This window comes from Nyctibius grandis, chromosome 1 (genome assembly GCF_013368605.1).
Source record: "Nyctibius grandis isolate bNycGra1 chromosome 1, bNycGra1.pri, whole genome shotgun sequence".
Classification (NCBI taxonomy): domain Eukaryota; kingdom Metazoa; phylum Chordata; class Aves; order Nyctibiiformes; family Nyctibiidae; genus Nyctibius; species Nyctibius grandis.
This window is the reverse complement of record NC_090658.1, coordinates 127,299,727-127,316,458: the sequence shown is the minus strand read 5'-3', so window position 1 is coordinate 127,316,458 and position 16,732 is coordinate 127,299,727. Positions and strand designations below refer to the sequence as shown.

Sequence of the window (16,732 nt, the reverse complement as noted above, 5' to 3'; positions counted from 1 at the left end):
GTGCTGGTGCAGGAGGAGAGGAGTCAGTGTGCTGTGTCTTCAGTCCTGTCTGGGCCATGTCACCTCCAAGCTTCCCGGTCATTTTGCCCAAAGGTCTCTCTAACCACCCACTTGACCTTTTATCCTGTGGTGGCCATGAATGTTTGCTGTAATATCTTATTTTGTATATAGAAGTGCTGAGTGTAGGCAGCTGGAGAAAGCCTCCTTGGGCTCTTGTGAGAAAGAGGAGCAACCGTGCTGAGAGAAGGGGAGCACTAGCAGAGAAAAACAGCTTGGGGGGTTTAAAACAAGGATCAATTCTGAAAGCAAAATGGAGGGGTAGAGCATCTCACGTTGATCTTTCTGCCTCTTAACACCACATTTCTCTGTTGGTGAGAAGTGGAAGGTGGTATGCTTGGATTAGAAGCAGTACCCACAAAGCCTCTTTCATTTAGATGAGATGAAAAGTCCCTACACAAGCTCTAGTGACGCCATATGTGTGGTTTCCACTCATTATTTTTAATGTTTAACTGGGCTATCGCTGTCTCATCCATAGGCATCAGTGCTTTTGTATGCCCTTTCCTATTAAACAAGCATGGTCTAGAATTGGCAGAATATTATGAAGCCAGCAGGTAAAGGTATGTCCACCTTGTTTTCATTTATATCATTAGGCTGTGCAATGGGCTTGCTTGGAAAATAGGATTGCAGCACCAGATATGGGACCAAATATATAAGGCACATCATTTTTAGGTGATAAATGTCTGTAAAAACACAGCTTGACGTGTTTAATTCTGCGCTGAAATTATGTTCCGTGTTGTGTTGAAAGCTGAACATGGGATGGAAAGATTTCCACGAACTGGAGATCAGTCCGCTTGCCAGTCCCCTTGACAAGGCTTCGTGTGAGGTTTTGACTTTAGCTGGAGCACCCAAGCTTGGCTACTGCAGGCGATGCAGTTCAGTGATCAAAGTAATGGCTGTATTTGTGCGTAGCTAATGGGCCTTTGCTGGAATCACCGCTGACCACGCGATAGGCAGCGGCTGCTAATATTGTTTGTATTGCGGTAGCGTCTGGAAGTCCAATCCCATTGTGCTAAGAACTATACAATTAAAGAAGAGGAGGGAAAAAAAAAGAGACATCAGCCCTGAACTCTATGAATTTGGAATCTTAAATACAGTACAACTGATTACAAGATGTACGACAGAATACAAGAGGGAACTGAGGAAACACGAAGAGAGGCAGCGAGGTGATAGCAGTGGCTGCAGCCTTGCTGGAGCCAGGTGGTAGTAAGTATGGGTCAGAAGCGAGTGCAAGGATGATGTTTGAAGGAGGGTACTGAGATAGCTCTGTGGCTCTTCACCTCCTCCCAGCCTTCAAGGGCAGCAGGAAAGAAAGCACAAAGCTGCTCGTTGCAGGTTGTAGTAAGAGGCAAGCAATGTTGGTCAGCATTATCGTTGAAAAAGCTAAGAGTAAGGCAGGAGATCAGCTCCACTGTGTTAGAGCATGGGTCCATCCAGGACCCATCACCTTCTCAGCATGGCCAAAAGTGGTCACTCAGTTCCCCTGGAGTGCAAAACCAGAATATATATATTCCCAAGCTGTAGGGGTTTCTAAGCCAGAGGTTTATATCTGAATCATTGTATTTAATAGCTGTTGTTAGACCTCGTGAATCTGCTTACCCTTAGGTAGGTGGGAGTAAGCCCAGACGAGCTGCCAGATCAATTCTTCTATTTCATACAAGTCTGTAGTGTTGTAGTCATATAGGACTGATGGAGACCTCATGAGATCATATGATCAGTGCCCCTCTGTGCAGAAATGGGATCGAACATCTGCAGGTCATTCCTGTTAAGTGTAGCCAACTAGTTATGTGTATTGCTGCCATTGAAAACAAAAATAAAACCATGTCCCAAAGAAGGAAAAATCCCAGCCAAAAAACTTCATTAAGGTTGAAATAGATCATTTCAGTGATGTTAAAAGATTTGTAAAAAATAAACTTAAAAACAACGGAAGTCAAAGCTAACATTATAAAAGAATGTATGAATAAATGTTTGAGAAGTGATGGGGGCTTTATGAATACATTCGAAATATCCCCGGGCTTCTGAATGAGACTGCTGGCCATAAAGTGGGAGTCATCGCTGCAGGATGGTGAATAGACCTGGAGCTGTGTAGGGTTTGTCAGCATTAACAGAGGGAAGGTATCGAGTAGAAACCTCTGTGAGGAAGAACATAAACGTTTAGATAGCCTTTAGGGCACGGATTGCAAAGGCTGGGATGTGGATTAGGGACTGAGGACTGAAAATTAGACCTTCTGCAAAGGTGACTGGTTTACCAAATAGGAAGGGAAGCAAGTGCCTCAAAAACACCAGGAGGGCTGCTGACCCAAAATCACTGCAACTTAAGCCTGCGATGAAATGGCTCGTTGGAAGAGGCGTCTCGCAGAAGCTCCGCGGAGGAAGTCCCCGGGAACTGTGATGTGGATGCTGGCATGGCTGGAGGAGCCACAGAGGAATCCTGGCAATGGGAAAAAAGCACCTCTCTTCCCCTTTTCTTCCCTCTTCCTCTCTCAAATATCTCCCTCTAAAGGGATTTTTTGTTTGTTTTTGTTTTCATTTTGATTCCTGCTAAAAACCAACCCAGGTTATTTTTTTAATGGGTGAAAAGGAGCACAGGGGAGGATCTAAGTACCACCAGACCCCAATTAGGAGCCGTCGTATTAGATTCCAAAATTAGATAGGAAGCTGGGTTTAAGGGTAGTCCAAACCCAACCAGTTCCTAGTTTGGCCTGGCCCATGTAGGTGGGCCAGACTGGTTTGGACCTGTTTTGAGGACAGGCTGCTTGCCCATGAAGGAAACTGTTCCAGCCGCAGTGGAGCTGGAGCATGGCGCCTGGTCCTCAGCCGGGCCAGCTTCTGCTCTCCCCGGTCTGCTCTGCAGATGAGCTGGAGGGGCGTTCACTTTAAAGCAATTCTGGCCGTCGCTTTGTCAAGCAGATGAAGGCAACTGAAGGCGATAATTCAGGCTGACTTTGTACGCCTCCTTTTTATTTCAGATGTCGTGATTGTGTATGAAAGTTCATTTTAAGCCAAGTTCTCTTTTCTCTGCCTGACTTCCACCTTTTCTGTGTCTTCACATGTTGAAGAGCTTGTAAAAAATGTCTGATGGGTTTTCCCTTTAATCTTTGTAACTCTACAACATTTAGGGATATTGTTTAGTGGTGGACTTGGTAGTGTCAGGTTAATGGTTGGACTCGATGATCTTAAAGGTCCTTTCCAACCAAAATGATTCTGTGATTCTGTGATTCTATGAACATCTTCCAACAAAGGATTTCATAGTGTTTTCCAAATTGTGCTACTGACCTTTGTCACTTGGCTAATATGAAGTATTAAAATATCCATCTTATAGCAAGCAAAATTTAGCCAGGAAAATCAAATTATATGCCCAAAATCACAACACAAATCAGTAGCAAGAGCCAAAGGAATGCATCACATTTCCCCTTTCAACAGCTTAATGGATAAGTGGGCTTTCTAAACTTCTAAATAATGTGTGCTTTTTTTGCCAATATGCAATTATCCTGTGCAATATCTCCATGATACATTTATTTTTTACAAACCTGGTTAGAAGTTGTCCAAGCTCCCTTTTGAAATAAAGCAATTTCAGAGACTAGTCAGGTTATCCTAACTTAACTACAGGCTTAGTTAGACTTTGGTGCGAGTGTGCATTTCTACAGCCTGTGGCAAGCGTAAGGCGGTTAATCCTCTGTTACAGAATTGTAGTATCTCACATTTACCTGAGCTCTGACCACACAGTTGACTGTCGCTGTGGTTTATCTGACACATGGTAACTTGGATTTTGAGTTTAGACCATCAATACTCATTTGAGCTGCTAGTGGTATAGTATAAAAGTTGCCATACAGCAAACAGCCTAAAGCGTGTTTATGATGTGAGCTGTTACAGACCAAAGTCTGTTTCTTTTTCTCATCACCAGTTTCCTGGGAGGATAAAAACCATATTCAGACTTTACACTATGGAGAAGAAGCATTTATTTAGAGGTGTTCAAAGTTGGGCTGGTTTAAGCTTCAGCTCAGCTGATGAATGGAAATGCTGTGTGGACAAGCTCATAGTGGATTGAAACTTAGCTTGCAGTAGTTTTCCTTAACTTAGTAAGAAACTCAAGTTGTGTCTGAAATGAATGAAAAAAAATATACAGAAGGCTTTACACTGCTTTTATTAAATGAGATTGGAAATCATGTATTGTTAAAGTGGTGCAATGCTGGATATAAAAAGAGATACAGTGCCTCTAGCCCTGCTATACAGCTGTGTTTAGCAGTCTGTGTCCTGCTGAATTTGATGGCAGTTTGGTATCAGATCAGGCATTGAGTGCCTAAATGCATGGATTGAAACCTCTGTAGGTCTTTGCACTGGTCAGTATTTTTGACTCTTAGATATAAGAGCAGCAACTCTAACTAAAACAGCCCAGTGGTTGCATGCAAAGATTTCCTCTGTCACCCTGAAGCTCGTGGTAACTTGGGGCAGTCTGCATTGCACTGTGGTGAGTCCTGCTCTGCGCCTTGTCGAGAGCCACAGCTTTGCTCCTGCGATGTCCCCGAGCTGCTCTCGCTCTGCCCCAGGAGATGGGCGCAGCGGTTCAGCTCAGTGTCTGCCCACGCGTCTCCCCGCAGGGCTCCTTTGCGCCCTGAGCCTCCTGAAATTCCTTTCACCGGTGGGTCTTGAGTCATGCTGACGTGTTTGACAATTTTATCGAGGCCTGACGATACCGCTGTTCGTGTTACTTGGGGGGAAATGTTATGTTCTCATTGTAAGGGAAAAAACTCTGGCCGTCACTGGGTGAGTTATTTTCCACTGTTTTCACTCCAACAGTGTTATTTCGCCTGCTGCTAAAATCTTAACCTAAGATGGAAATGCCTCCCTGCTATCTCCCCACTCATTTCTCCGGTCTCCAGAAGCTCTCCGTGGGCTGAACGCCCTCATCCCCTTCAAACTCCTGCTCCAAACACGAGCAGCCACTTTCGGCTGCCTCCCTGCAGGACGAGGTCTGTCTGTTTACCCTCTGGGTACATGAGACTTCATGTCAGGGAGGAATATAAAAACCCAACATTATGGCCCTGGATGTGGATAGGGACCGAGGCTGAAAACGACCGTTGAAGGCAGAAGTTATTTTGGAGGGGAAAAGTATGTTTTTAATTGTTTAGATGCGGAGTTTTCATGTTTTATGGATGTCTGGGGGCTGGGGAGGTGCCTTTTCTTCCTCCGTGTACGATATTGTTCAGGGAAAAAAAAAATTGGACTATCTACATTTATGAATTTAAGTTTTTTTGGCCAGAAGCATAACAATTTGTAGGGTTTGATTTTTCTGTGGAAAAAAAAAAAGGCGTTTTGAGAACAAGGCCCGCGTAACCAAAATATGTTTGTTTTTGTTTAAATCGCTCAGTAGAGAAATCGTCTCTTGTCTATTGTTAAAGAGAGAGGTTTAAATCAAAGGCAAATTCTACATATTCTAAAATATACAGACAACTCTTTGAAAGCAAAGCCAAGCAAAACTTTAAAAGAGACCTTCTCCTTGATGCAGAAGTTTTCAGTTAGTTCACTGTGCTGAGGCTCGAGTGGAAAGAAACAGCCTGCAAAAGAAATCGCAAACCCCCATTTCAGAGACGGAAGTCGGGGAGAGCATCGTATTAATAGCACACGAGACCTTTCCACAGAGCTGCTCGTCCAGGGCTTTTCCAGCAGCAGCGAGGAAAAGCCTTTGCAGTTTGTAGGGAATTTTGTGTTCGGATTTGGCTGTGGAAGGTTTAAGCTAGCTGCGGAGCGAGGGAGCAGAGGGCCTGATCCTCTCGTGTTGGGTGGTCCCTCCTACCGCAAATAACCCTATTGAAAACAGAGGGACTATTTGTGGAGTCATTTGTTTGTCAGGAAAAGTAGGGTTTGTAGGATACGGCCCCAATTAGCAGCCAAATTCCTGGTTATTTTCTCGTGATAAAAACACGGCTAGCTGTCACAGAGATGCACGTAGCATCTCTTCGGTTCCTGTTTGAACTCCTGCCACTTGCTCCATGCTTCTTCCCGCTTCCTCAGCCATGCAGAAATTATTCCGGCACCATGCTAGCTCGGATGAGCTGGCTGCTTCCCTCCTGCCTGGGACTGACGTGGCCTCCGGCCCTTTGCCGTGCCGTTTAGGCTCGGCAGGGCTCGGGCCGTGGGGTCCCCGGCTCCTGCTCGCTGGTGCCCATCGGTGAGGACACCTGGAGTTGCTCTTGACCTTCAGCTCCTGGCTGCTGGAGCACATCGGGCAGATGATATACACCTCCTGCGTGATATCGCTACCTAACACCCAACCCATCATCCCCACCATAAATTCTGCTTTTAATATAACCCAGGTACAGTCAACCCCATCCGGAGGATGTCCCTCCTGAATCCAGCCTTTCTCGGGAGATTTACTTCACTAACACTTTATCACTGAGCTGCAGGTTTTGGAAACGCACTTAATTGCCCGCACACATTCTCACACGGCAGGCGCTGGCGTGGGCAGGATGAGGGTCCCGGGCTCGGCGTGCCGGCGGATGCTGGCAGGGCTTGCTGGGAGCCGCAGGAGCGCTGATGGCAGCGCCGTTATTTGGGGGAGGGAGGAGTGCTCTTGTTAGTTGTAGTTTTTTGTGGCTCCCTGTTTTGGTAGCCATAAGTCATTAGTGGGTTTTAATTTTTTTTTTTCTTTTCTTCCCCCTTGAAACCAAAATAAGGGCTGAAAGGGTAGATTTGTCCTTTTTTCTTTTTCTCTCTTTTTTCTTTTCCTTTATTTTTTCCTTTTTTTTTTTTTTTTTTGGCTAATCTGAGGCACACTGCCACATCTGAAGCCACTTGGCTCATTATGGATTTCATGGAAACTGATTCCCTGAAAGTGTTTCCATATGTGTGTTCCCAATATATCCCATCCTTTTCTAAATGGGAGTACAAACTCGCACACGAGCTGGAAATGGCTTCAGGATGTGACAGAGAAGTCATATGACTGGAGTGGCACTGTGTGTGGCCCTCTCTGAAAGACACGGTGTCCTGTGTGCTGGCTCCCATCCTACAGTAGATCCAGTTTCAAAGAATATCTTCCTTCCCCGCTTACTTAAAAACTCTTAATCAAGAACCAGCAAGGAATCCTGTGTCCTCAGGAGGGACGCGTAGTAGTTGAACGAGATTCCGAAGGGAAATTTGGATGGGGAGGAAAAAAAGAGGGGTTTAAAGGGTGAAATTACAGAGCAATGCCAAGGGCTTCCCCCCCTCCCTGTCCCTGCAAAACATAGTTTCTTTGTGTCTGCTTGAGGATCAGATGGTATTTCGGAGCTGCTAGCATGCAGTGGAAAAGTACAATTCATGACAACATTGGAAACAAATATTTATACTGGATAGTTAAGGCACATTTTTCTGAAAAAAAAAAAAAAAAGTAATAGAGTAGACTGCTAGCCCCAATGTGTATTATCTTCCCATTCACTGGATTTATACAGGATTCTCGTACTGATGCTCGCCATCGCTGTGCATGCATTGCAGCTCGCAGCCCCGCGGTTTCAGCCCCTTGCTGTACACGCCGCCGCTGAGGTTGCTATCCAAGAAAAGCCTCAGATGTTCCTTCTGGTGCGTTTCGGCTGGGCTTGGTGAAAAACAGCAGCGGCTGAAATTCAGGCAGGAAAAATTGGGGAGAAGGGAACAGAGAGCGATCCATGCCTGTGTGCATGTTTGTGCCATGCAGCGTTGCAGAGCTGCTGGACCTATTTCCAGGAAACGTTACTTACTTTTTGCTTCCAACGTAGTGCATAGATGGCCTGAGAGTTTAAACAAGCAGGGGGCTTTTGCTATACTACCAATTCCTTTCTGCCTGAATCACCCGTGACAGCTCAAGACTGAAGTCACTGAGATGAGATAGCGAAGACCAAGAAGTTCAGAGGCTCCCCATCACACCAAGTCAACAGGCATCCACGGGTGGCAGGTCACAACCACTAGCCAAGGGCGTATTTCTGTAATATGACCATTTGTCCCCCTCCTGTGGTTCTCGTTAGAAAGGTTTATGAGTCCTTTATAAGTGAAGCTTCACAAGAGGCAACGTCTATAAATGAGGCAGTGATGACTGAATCTTTCACAGCTCCGTTTCTGTTCCCAGCAGCCTAGGAGGGGTTTGTTGTTGCTTTTTTCCACACACGGGAGAAATTTCTACCCATTGATGTTCCTAAATTTAAGATGAGCTACCTCTTGAGGTGCAGCCAGCAGCCACCTGTGTTTAGACACGTAGCATCACCCAGCAAAACCTAGGTGCCTGAAGAAAATCACCTTCTTCTAGCAGAAAAGTCACGTTGAGGGAGCAGGGCAGGTAATGATGGAGCCCAGGCTGGAGAAGTGCAAAGAGACACCGATTTTGCTGTTAAGCAATGTAACAGCTCTGCTTGGGAAACACTCTCTTTTATTTGCACGAGTGGTACTTTAATGGTCGCTGCTAATTATGTTATTTATGGGGTGTTTCTCCCAGCAAAGGGCTTAGGTGCTGCACCGTAAATTCAGTGAAAACATCTCTCTGCAAATTAATCCGTGGTATTTTAGGTGCCAAAGTCCTGTTACCTAAATACCAAAAGGCACAAGCGTGCAGTTTACCGTGTGAACTGGGGTATCGAGGGATGGCGAGACGAGAGGCACGAGAATTAGGTTCTTGCCTGTTGTGTTTGAGGCTCCGAAGGGGTTAAAATTTTCCTTCTTCCCTCTGACTTTTGTGAGACTGCTGTGCTTAATAATGTTGCTGTTTAAATGGTCCCAACTAGGCCTTGAAGTTAACACCTTGTTGAGGTGAAGGAAAGAGGAGGGGGGGCCCAGTTCACACCTTTTCTGCTGCTATTGTTTGCCAGGAGACCTGCGCTGGGTAACATGGGGGGGGGAAATGCAAAAAAAATAATTATGTAAAATGCTTTTTTTCTTTTTTTTTTTTCCCCCTGATTTTATTTTCTGAATTAAAGGGAGGGGAAGGCCATTAGAAAACACACCATTTCCTATGCTAAAAGGTTACAACACACGCTCATCCCAAAAGTGCAGCAGGGAGCCCTGTGCATTATTTCTGCGGTGCCGCAGGACCCTCGCCCTTGTAGCATGTAGAGACATGCTGGGTGGGAGATGTGTGGGAGGAGTGTCCCTGAGCTCTGGCACGAAGCTGAGCACCAGCGTAGGTTTGAGGCATCAGGACCTAACGGCTACAGCAAGGAATAGATATAGAAGGAGGTGGTTTGGGATCCCTGGGAATTGCAGTCGCAGGCTCCATCGTGCAGCAGCATCCAGGGGGAAGCTGGTACGGCACCTCTGGAGAATCAAACTCCTGCCTGGGAGGAGGCAGGAGAAGGACCGTGCTGTGTGTGATTCACTAAACATTTACTAGCAGAGGCAGAAGACAAGAACTGAACAAAATGAAGAGCAAAATAACACTCTCCCCCTGATACAGAAAGATGCTTGAGGAAAACAGAGCTAGCAAATAATCACTCCCCCCACCCAAACACGTTGCAAAGAATCCTTAAGAGTGCAAAACTAAGTGTTCAGAAATTGGGAAATCTCAACAACTTAACATTGCCTGTGCAACTTTAAATCAGCCTCATTCTGCTTATGCATTATATTAGAGATTTTAATTACAGGATCACATGATACTTTTCCCACGGGATTCCTGTCTCATTCAGTGCACAGGATGGACAGTGCTAACTTAATGAGCAGCTCTTCAATATTTTGTTTTCTTCTTGTTCTTTGCATTTCCCCAGGCCTTGCTTATTGCAGAGCATTAAATTCTGCTCTGAAGAAGGAATTCTTAATTTCTTGATGAACTTTGCTCTAATATTTCTTCCATAGCATTTGTATACAGTTTGTTTCAGTGCAATTTTCCCAAGAAAGAGCGAACCTGCTTTAAAAAAAGAACTGAGACTGACTCTAAAGTCTCGTGTAATTCACTGGTCCTTCTTTGTGTCACCTACAGCATGAATTTTTTCTCTTTTCAGCCTTATGTTCAGACCTATGATCCTGTTTGCTTCAGCTGTAGCTGTCAATATTTAGCCCACGTGCAAATCAGAAGCCAACGTCTTTGCTGGGCACAGAATATGAGAGAACTAAAAATGTGATTTGGAGAGATTTCAACTGAGTCACAGAGGGGTCGTGTGGCAGAAACACCTATAAAATCCAGTTTGCTTGGGAAAATGAATCGGGTCTCCCTGGTCTTGTTCACTTCACCCCTTCTGACTTCTTCCAGCAGTGGATTTGGGGGATATATAGAAAACAGTCTTTTCTATTCCTCAGCTCTGATACATCCCCAGAGGAGGTCAGCTTGTGTGCTGCCTGCCAGAGGGTTTGTGTAAAAGGAATAGCACCTTCTCCGGCAATTGAATGCTCTGTCGTGCATCTGGAGAACTAACTTGAGTGCTGGTGTTTCCTAACTTTCTCACTCTTCATATGGTAGCCTTAATAATATCCTTTTGTTTGCCTCTAGTTGTGTTTATAGTTTCTCAGATTTCTAAAAAAAGCAAACCCCAAGTAACCTCGCCTTCCCAAATTTTTCTTTGCGATATGGTACAAACATCCCCGTGGGCCATCCTTTAGCTCCTATTCTGCAGGCTTCTGCCGTTCCAGTGAATGAAGCCACTGAGGGACCGATTCTCGATCAGGACTGGCACAGGGATGGGTGGGGATGTCCCCGTGTTTCAGCAATATTTGCAGACATTTCAAAAAATGCTGGGACTTGGGACTCCTGGATTTCATTCCAGTCTCTGGACAAGTGTCTTTGTAGGGGCACAGACTCTTCTGCCCATTTTTAGGCAGAATGCTTATGGTTTGTTCATATTTGGCTGGATTTTCATGGCAACGTCTCTCACACAAAAGCCACTCCTATTCCAAAGTTCAAGTCCTTACTTCAAAGCGTGGAACTGGTACAGCTTTTCAAAGGAAGGCTCCTCAGAGTTTAAGATTAGTAAAACAATATATTTTTCCCAGCAGAAGAGTTTCAGCTGAAATTTTAAAAACAAATAAATGCATAAATCACAATTTAGCCTGAGACAGACACCCAGCATGGACAATTTCAGCCAGAACGTTTAAAGTTTGGCAAAGCTGTAAGAAACTGAAAATCGTCTCATCATGTGAAGTGTGTGGCATACTTCATATGAGGCGATATTATCAGCTGTAAGTAATCCAAGCTGCACATATAATTCATAGACGTACATGTTAGGAAAGGAAAAAACAATTTTAATAGATTGATTAGAGCTACGTCCCTGCCTGAATTGAACTATTGAACAAAAAACCACAAACCCTAGTGTCTGCTTCAGCAAATGGAAGTGGAACATCTCCCTTATGAGGAGAGGCTGAGGGAGATGGATCTCTTTAGCTTGGAGAAGAGGAGACTGAGGGGTGACCTCATTAATGTTTATAAATATGTGAAGGGCAAGTGTCATGAGGATGGAGCCAGGCTCTTCTCAGTGACATCCATTGACAGGACAAGGGGCAAAGGGTGCAAGCTGGAACACAGGAGGTTCCACATAAATATGAGGAAAAACTTCTTTACGGTGAGGGTAACCGAACACTGGAACAGGCTGCCCAGAGAGGTTGTGGAGTCTCCTTCTCTGGAGACATTCAAAACCCGCCTGGACGCGTTCCTGTGTGATATGGTCTAGGTAATCCTGCTCTGGCAGGGGGATTGGACTAGATGATCTTTCGAGGTCCCTTCCAATCCCTAACATTCTGTGATTCTGTGATTCTCTGAAATGTCTTAACACTGAAGTTCCTCCAAACACAAGTGAATCATTTAGCTACTGGTAAATGTATTTAACTGTATGTAGCTGAATTTACTCGAGACAGACTATTCAGTGACTTTCGAATACAGCACCACTCTGTTTTCTTGCATCCAATGCTTATGCATTGACTTGATGTACTAGAAATTTCCCCATCAGACATATGCAATAAGCCAAGGGGACTTTTTTTTGGTAGTGACCTTATAGCATACAATGACAAAGCGAATTGCAATATTTGTAAGTTATAAAATTATCCTATAAGCCTTTAAATTAAATGTCAGATTGATACACCCACAAGGAGTTAATCTCTCCACAGTACATTGTGATCTTTAATAATTGGAAGCGATTGGCCAAAGTGCTGTAAACCTGGCAGAAATTTGTTGCCTTATTTTCTGCACACCACAAGCACAGCTTATTAATTGAGAAATGAACATTAACTGGCATTAGTTGGCATCTGTAAACTGAAAAAGAGAAATGACCACGCTACGCATTCAGCTGTAAACGGTAGAGCTGCAAACAGCAACAGGTAAAATTGGTTTTTAAGCGCGAATGCAAAACCATTTTAGTCGGCTGCTGGCAAATGCCCAAGTCTAGGGCTTTTAATGAGGCTTCTGCATCAAAATAAGTGAAACCACATGGAATTTTAATTGTTCTTATTCTAAATACAAAACACACTGAAGCAGTATTCTTGAATCTAGGATGTTAGCATATATATTGGCATATTAACATGAACACTTTTCTATTCTAAACGTACATCTCTCAAAAAACTTGAGCGCCAGGTTATGTTAGGGAGAAATCAGCTTGGAAGATTTCAAAACAGCTTAACCTGGGCTCCTTCAGATGTAAAGGGGTTTCTTTTAAAATAACCTTTTTTTTTTTTTTGGTATTGTCAAGCACAGATCACTTGCTGTGCTTGTTGTCGTGTTTCTCTTTCTGGCAGCACAAAATAGTCTCTTCCCTTTACAGAAGTGTGGTTTCGCAATCGCGCAGCCATGACGTAGGGCGGAGGATCTGTGCTTCACCCGTTTAGTACAAGCTATCACGAGAGTGGGAATTCACACATGCAAATTCTTTTCTTGCTCTGATGGAGGAAAAATTAGCATAAATCTTTAATCCTGCTGGGGAGAGGAATAAATAAATAATTTACTTGCACTGTCATGTTACTATATTGCTGATCGACATCGCTATTTGTGTGCAACTAGATATACAAAGATGGGTATCATACTCAGAAGAGCTATTTATCTTCCCAGTCCAGCAAAGAGCTAAACATATATAAATGAATATGCATCTGGTGTTTGCAAGTTAGAACCAAAATCAACTTTAACACAAGGAGGTAGCACAGAGGGAGGAGGAGGAGGGTGAAAATGCATCAGTGAGATCACATAGCAGTGAGGATGGCAAGAAGCTGAATTTTAGAGGTGACTTTTTAAAAAATTTCTGGACTTGCTTAGAAAGAAGCTTCAGAACAGGCACCACAGAAAACTTTTTCTGATCTCCAAAAATACCTTTACTCAATGGAGATAGAAACAAATTGCAACCTAGTGCAGGGAGTTAGGGAGACAGCAAAAGGTATTTGGGCAAAAGGGGGGCTGGAGAAGTGTGCATGCAGTAGCCAGGCAGACACAGCCATGAGTGAGATAAGAAAAGGTTGTGGTTATTTGGCCTTTGGGTAAAAAGGCTTGTGCTTTACAAGCACCAGTAAACGTGTGGATTTACTAGGGTGTGTAAGGAGGTGTGTAGCCCCACATTAGAAATGCCCACGTGTAGTGTGCACATTCCCAGTCATTCGACACATACATGATCTCTTGGCAGGACCCATACAGATAATATTTGGATCTAGCCCTGAAAGGCAGATTGCCTTTTAATGTGTAAAACTGTGTGGATAGTTTGTTATTTTTAAAAAAAAAAGAAAAAGTATTTGTTGCAAAGAACCCAAAAATGCCGATGTTCTTCTACACCCTTACACTCATACCAATTCTACCTTTGATTATGAAAGTCTTGTTTAGCTTCTATCAGGGTAAACTAAGAGCAACTCTGTTCATGTTGGGAGAGTTGCAATAACAATGAAAAAAAAAGAAGAGTATAAGCGGTAGCAGATTGAAACTCAGTATTTTGAGCAGCTGGGGAAATTATGTTCTAACCTATATTTACAGATACGTATCAGACCTGTTCACAATATAAAGGATAGTGTTCCAAAATTACAGCTTTGAATCTGGGTGGTATCGCCTCTGGCTATTGTTTGCAGTTGGGAACGAAAGAAGTTGCATCAAGTAGTAGAGTGTTTGCTGTAAAGGTACAAGTTATATTACATTCCACGGTGCTGTGGTTGGAGGGCTTGATGATGGAGACAGACCCATTCACCCGTAGGTCACTGATTTGGTTCCAGATAAAGATAATAGTAATCACATTGTCATGAGAGTTAAACATGGGCTTTTAAAGCTCTGCCGGTTTAAAGTTCTGTACTCAATATCTTTTGAGACAGTGGATTACGATCTCCAGGTTTCAGGCTGCGTGAGTCGGACGCTTGGCTGTCTGTGGCCCAGGTCCCCCAGCCTGAACCCAAGCTGTGCCTGAGCTTTGCCCCCCTGACGCTTTTAGGTATTGTCTGATACTGCATTGAAGGTGAGGGTTAAATGAGCTGGTAGAACAGGAGAGAACAGTGATCTAAATCACAAAATGTGCCACACAGGGTGGCAGGGTCTGTTGAGTCTGTGGCTTATGGTAGCAACCACCATTGTGGGTGCTATAGGAGGCCAAGGACAGAAGGGCTGGAGGGACCTTCCTTCTACACAGCAGTGTCAGCAGGTCAGATCCAAAGCCTGTCTACAAGGAAAAGCATTGCTGCATCTTACATTGAGGATACATGGGGTGTTTCAGTGTCTAGCACATCAGTTTGGCATCTAGAAGATGCCGTATTTTCCTTTTAGGTAAATCAGGTTCGGTAGATTGGCAAAGAGATGGCCGAACCCTTGGATCTAGAAGACTGTCAAGCTTAGAGGTTTCGGCTGGGAAGTGCAGGGAGAGCCCATTGGATTTCATGATTTTTCCCCTTTATTTACACCCTGCTCTTTCCAGCTCTCTCTCTCTAAAAATGTATATGTGTATCTGCTGCATCCTGGCCAATGCTTTTCCCTCCCTCTTGCACTGTACTTCTTCATTAGGCTTTTTCTCTTTCCCCCTGTCCCTTTTCCCACACCCTTTTTGTTTTCCACTTTTCTGGCTCTCAACAGTGAGCTTTCACCATCTTTTTCTTCTGCTCCTGTCCATCCCACAGTCTCCTAAGCAGATCACCAAGCTACTAACATTTGCTTTCCAGTTCTGCTCCGAAACTTTGGGTGTTTGATGTGGGATTAGAAATTAGGCTAAATGAGTTTACCCGTCCCTGTTTTGCGTTAGACTCCAATTCACAGCGTTACCATCCAGACGTTCACAGTAGCCATAAACTCTGTGGTCTTTTTTTTCAACCAGACTGAGCAGACTGCATATGAAAACAACTTTTTTCAATGGCAAAAAGAGTGTTGGGCTTGTAATTTTCCATCGACTGCACTGAAAAATAAAATTTGCATTTTTGCTATCAGCTCAGTGGCCTTGTTCATCCTTCAGATACAGCAAATAATATTTTTCAGCCATAGGAAGTAGCTGAGCAGATTCTCACCTAAATAAATTGGTTTAAGGCAAGGAGTGGGGCTTAGTCACCCCCGGTGTATCTCCTCTGGTGTCAGTGGTGCAACTAACTAGGTGTTGCCAACTCTTGTAGTTTTATTACAAGTTGCACGGTAATTTCTTCTTTTCTCAAAACCCCAGCTCCTGACGGCATGTGCTGAGGTGGGAATCTCAGCTTTTGTGTGCAACCAGACCTGAGTTTTTCGAGAGGCTATAGCAAAACCCAGAGACACGTAACCCTCAAAGCTCAGAAACCAGAAGGCAAATCCAAATCCATCTCCAAATCCACCTTTCTCTCTTTGGCTCTTTTTCAATCTCTTGATTTTTGAGATTTTTTTTTTCCCCCGGCCTGACTTGTGACCTTTGAACACTTCAGGTTGGCAATGCTGCTCCCTCCATTGGCATCAGTGGAGTTAGACCAGGGATGAGTTTGGCCCAGCACTTGTAGAAGACAGGTGTATGACTCTGTTCCTTGCAATGTATTATTTGATATGATCTGCTGTTCTCTTGGGGGCCAAAAGAAGTGGGTTTTCGTAGAAAAATAAAATTCTATCATCACTTGATACAAAAAATGGTATTTACAGAATTGTTTTCCCCCATCTTTTGTTATAATTTTTTAGGTGCTTCAGAGCTGGGCCCATTTTCAGATCCCAGGCAGTTCACAAGCATTTCATCCCTCACTGAGAGCCGCTTCTCCAACCCACGAATGCACTATCCAGCCACCTTTACCTATACACCGCCAGTCACCTCAGGCATGTCACTGGGTATGTCCGCAACCACTCACTACCACACCTACCTACCACCACCCTACCCCGGCTCTTCCCAAAACCAAAGTGGACCTTTCCAGACCAGCAGCACTCCATATCTCTACTATGGCACTTCGTCAGGATCATACCAGTTCCCCATGGTGCCGGGAGGGGACCGCTCCCCTTCCAGGATGCTTCCTCCGTGCACCACCACGGCCAACGGCAGCACGCTGTTAAACCCTAACTTGCCCAACCAGAGTGACGGGGTGGAGGCGGATGGCAGCCACAGCAGCTCCCCAACCGTCTTGAATTCTAGTGGCAGAATGGATGAGTCCGTTTGGAGGCCGTACTGAGATTTCTTCCGTAGCCGGCCCGACCTCTGCGAGCCAAAAAAAAAAACCCAAAAAACCAAACAAACGGTCGACTAACTACGAAGTGCCTGGTTTTTGTGTTTTTTTCTTTTTAAAAAAATAGATTTTAACGATATGTGCAACTGTGTAGATGGGATGATAATGGCCATAAATAACACCAGAGTTACCAACACACCACAACCCA

General features: G+C 44.3%; 1 protein-coding gene across 5 annotated transcripts in view; it reads left to right on the top strand.

Annotated features, from left to right (window-relative positions):
• RUNX2 (RUNX family transcription factor 2) overlaps positions 1–16,530 on the top strand; it is a 158,544-nt gene extending 142,014 nt beyond the window's left edge. For 3 of the 5 annotated variants that reach the window (XM_068413302.1, XM_068413447.1, XM_068413367.1), the window contains one exon: positions 16,052–16,530. In XM_068413302.1, the coding sequence (XP_068269403.1) occupies positions 16,052–16,530 (479 nt within the window). Of the gene's footprint in view, positions 1–7,680; positions 7,704–7,794; positions 7,806–10,119; positions 10,144–16,051 lie in introns of all 5 variants that reach the window. The other 2 variants (XM_068413221.1, XM_068413133.1) reach the window with 1 other exon arrangement.
• Positions 16,531–16,732: the final 202 nt, after the last annotated feature.